Genomic DNA, 1,528 nt, shown 5'->3' on the forward strand with positions numbered 1-1,528 from the left:
TGCAGTTTCTATTTACTCACAGCATTTGATTTTGAGATTTTCGATTTAATAAACTTTTTGTTTATTAAAATGCAATATTTAAATGTTCATTTCTCAGTTACTAGATTAAAACGTGCGCTGGTGATCTGGTTTTCTGCTGGTGATTATGTTTGTCTGCCTGATTTTTACTTTCACTTTGTAACCTAATATCCCGGAAGCCACGGAGAAGCGCCTCTGGGAGGAATGTAACAAGGTGTGTGTTACACTGATACAATGTTGCGTTTCTAATCCGGTTTAAAGATGTTCTTCTGTAGCAGGAGAAATCTCATATTTGAAGTCCACTAACGAATAAATGAAAAGTTGCGTTGTGTCTGACAAGTAATGAAAGGGAACGCAGAAACTCTTAACTCTTTTTTTCTTTCTCGTTTTGGTTTCTAATGTGTTTCTCTGAAGTTTGTCTGTGGCTCTTCATTGCCTTTGATCGTCGGGAAATATTTCAAGAGTTTTGTCAGAAAGAATGTTCTCTGAGTTACTTCCGCAGTCCTTCATATGGAGGGTGTTTGAATGTTGCACTGGGTTCATGCTGATGGTGTGTTTGTGTTGCTCTAGGGAAGTTGTGTTTAGGAAGAGAGGAACTATGGCTACAGCAGCGAGCCTGAGTCTTATGAAGTCTGGAGATCTGATCAAGAAAGAGCCTTTGGATTACGGAGGGTTTGGGGAGGTTTACCTGTGTTACCACAAAACCCTGGGCCAGGTGGTGCTGAAGACGGTCTACACCGGCCCTCCGCGCAACGGGTGAGTGTGGAGCATCTGCTCTGGCTTCAGATGCTCAGATGCTGTGGGAACTGACTGAGTTGAATGTGTCTGACTCAGCCGGCAGAAGCAGTCTCTTCTGGATGAAGGCAGTCTGATGAGCAGGTTAAGCCATCAGCGAGTGGTCAAGCTGCTGGGGGTTATTCTGGAGGACGGAGACTATTCTTTAGTCATGGAGCTCATTCCTAAAGGAAACCTGCTCACCATGCTGGAGACGGTAACTGGTGAAATATACATGAAGTTGCATACATTTTTATCTGTCCAGAATGTCCAAAAACGCATTGATTGTGTCAAAACAGGGTTAGCCCTTGTGCATCCGTTTAAAAAGGTTAAACAGAGCTCCTTAGCTGACGAAATAGTCCATGTCATAAAATATTATATTTTAATATGTTTTTCCACTATCATCGGTGCTGATCATAACTACCAAAACATCAATTTTCAGGATTTCAACCCTTTAAATGTTTTAAGTTTGTTTACGTAATGCAACTGTTGCTTAAAAGAAAAGACAAAAATCTATTATTTTCCATATAATAAATGCTAAGATTTTGTTTTGGATTATTACAGTCTTGCATGTCAGTGATTAGCAACAGCATTCATTTTGGTGCACTATTTATTTTTTTGTGCAGTGTCAGATTTTTTTAAAAATACCATTCACATGAACACAAATTTGTAAGTATACGAATTTATATTATAAAATCTATGCTGTTTGCATTAACACACATTTAAAAAAAAAAAA

At 38.9% G+C, this 1,528-nt stretch overlaps 1 protein-coding gene across 1 annotated transcript in view; it reads left to right on the top strand.

The window, feature by feature from the left end:
• Positions 1–188: 188 nt before the first annotated feature.
• LOC107576848 (receptor-interacting serine/threonine-protein kinase 1-like) overlaps positions 189–1,528 on the top strand; it is a gene marked incomplete at its 3' end in the record, with an annotated part of 10,332 nt that continues 8,992 nt past the window's right edge. The window contains exons 1-3 of the mRNA XM_016262974.1: positions 189–232; positions 589–774; positions 853–1,150. Coding sequence (XP_016118460.1) covers positions 617–774; positions 853–1,150 — 456 coding nt within the window. The remainder of the gene's footprint in view (positions 233–588; positions 775–852; positions 1,151–1,528) is intronic.

Source organism: Sinocyclocheilus grahami, unplaced genomic scaffold (genome assembly GCF_001515645.1).
Source record: "Sinocyclocheilus grahami isolate Dianchi unplaced genomic scaffold, SAMN03320097.WGS_v1.1 scaffold4459.1, whole genome shotgun sequence".
NCBI lineage: Eukaryota > Metazoa > Chordata > Actinopteri > Cypriniformes > Cyprinidae > Sinocyclocheilus > Sinocyclocheilus grahami.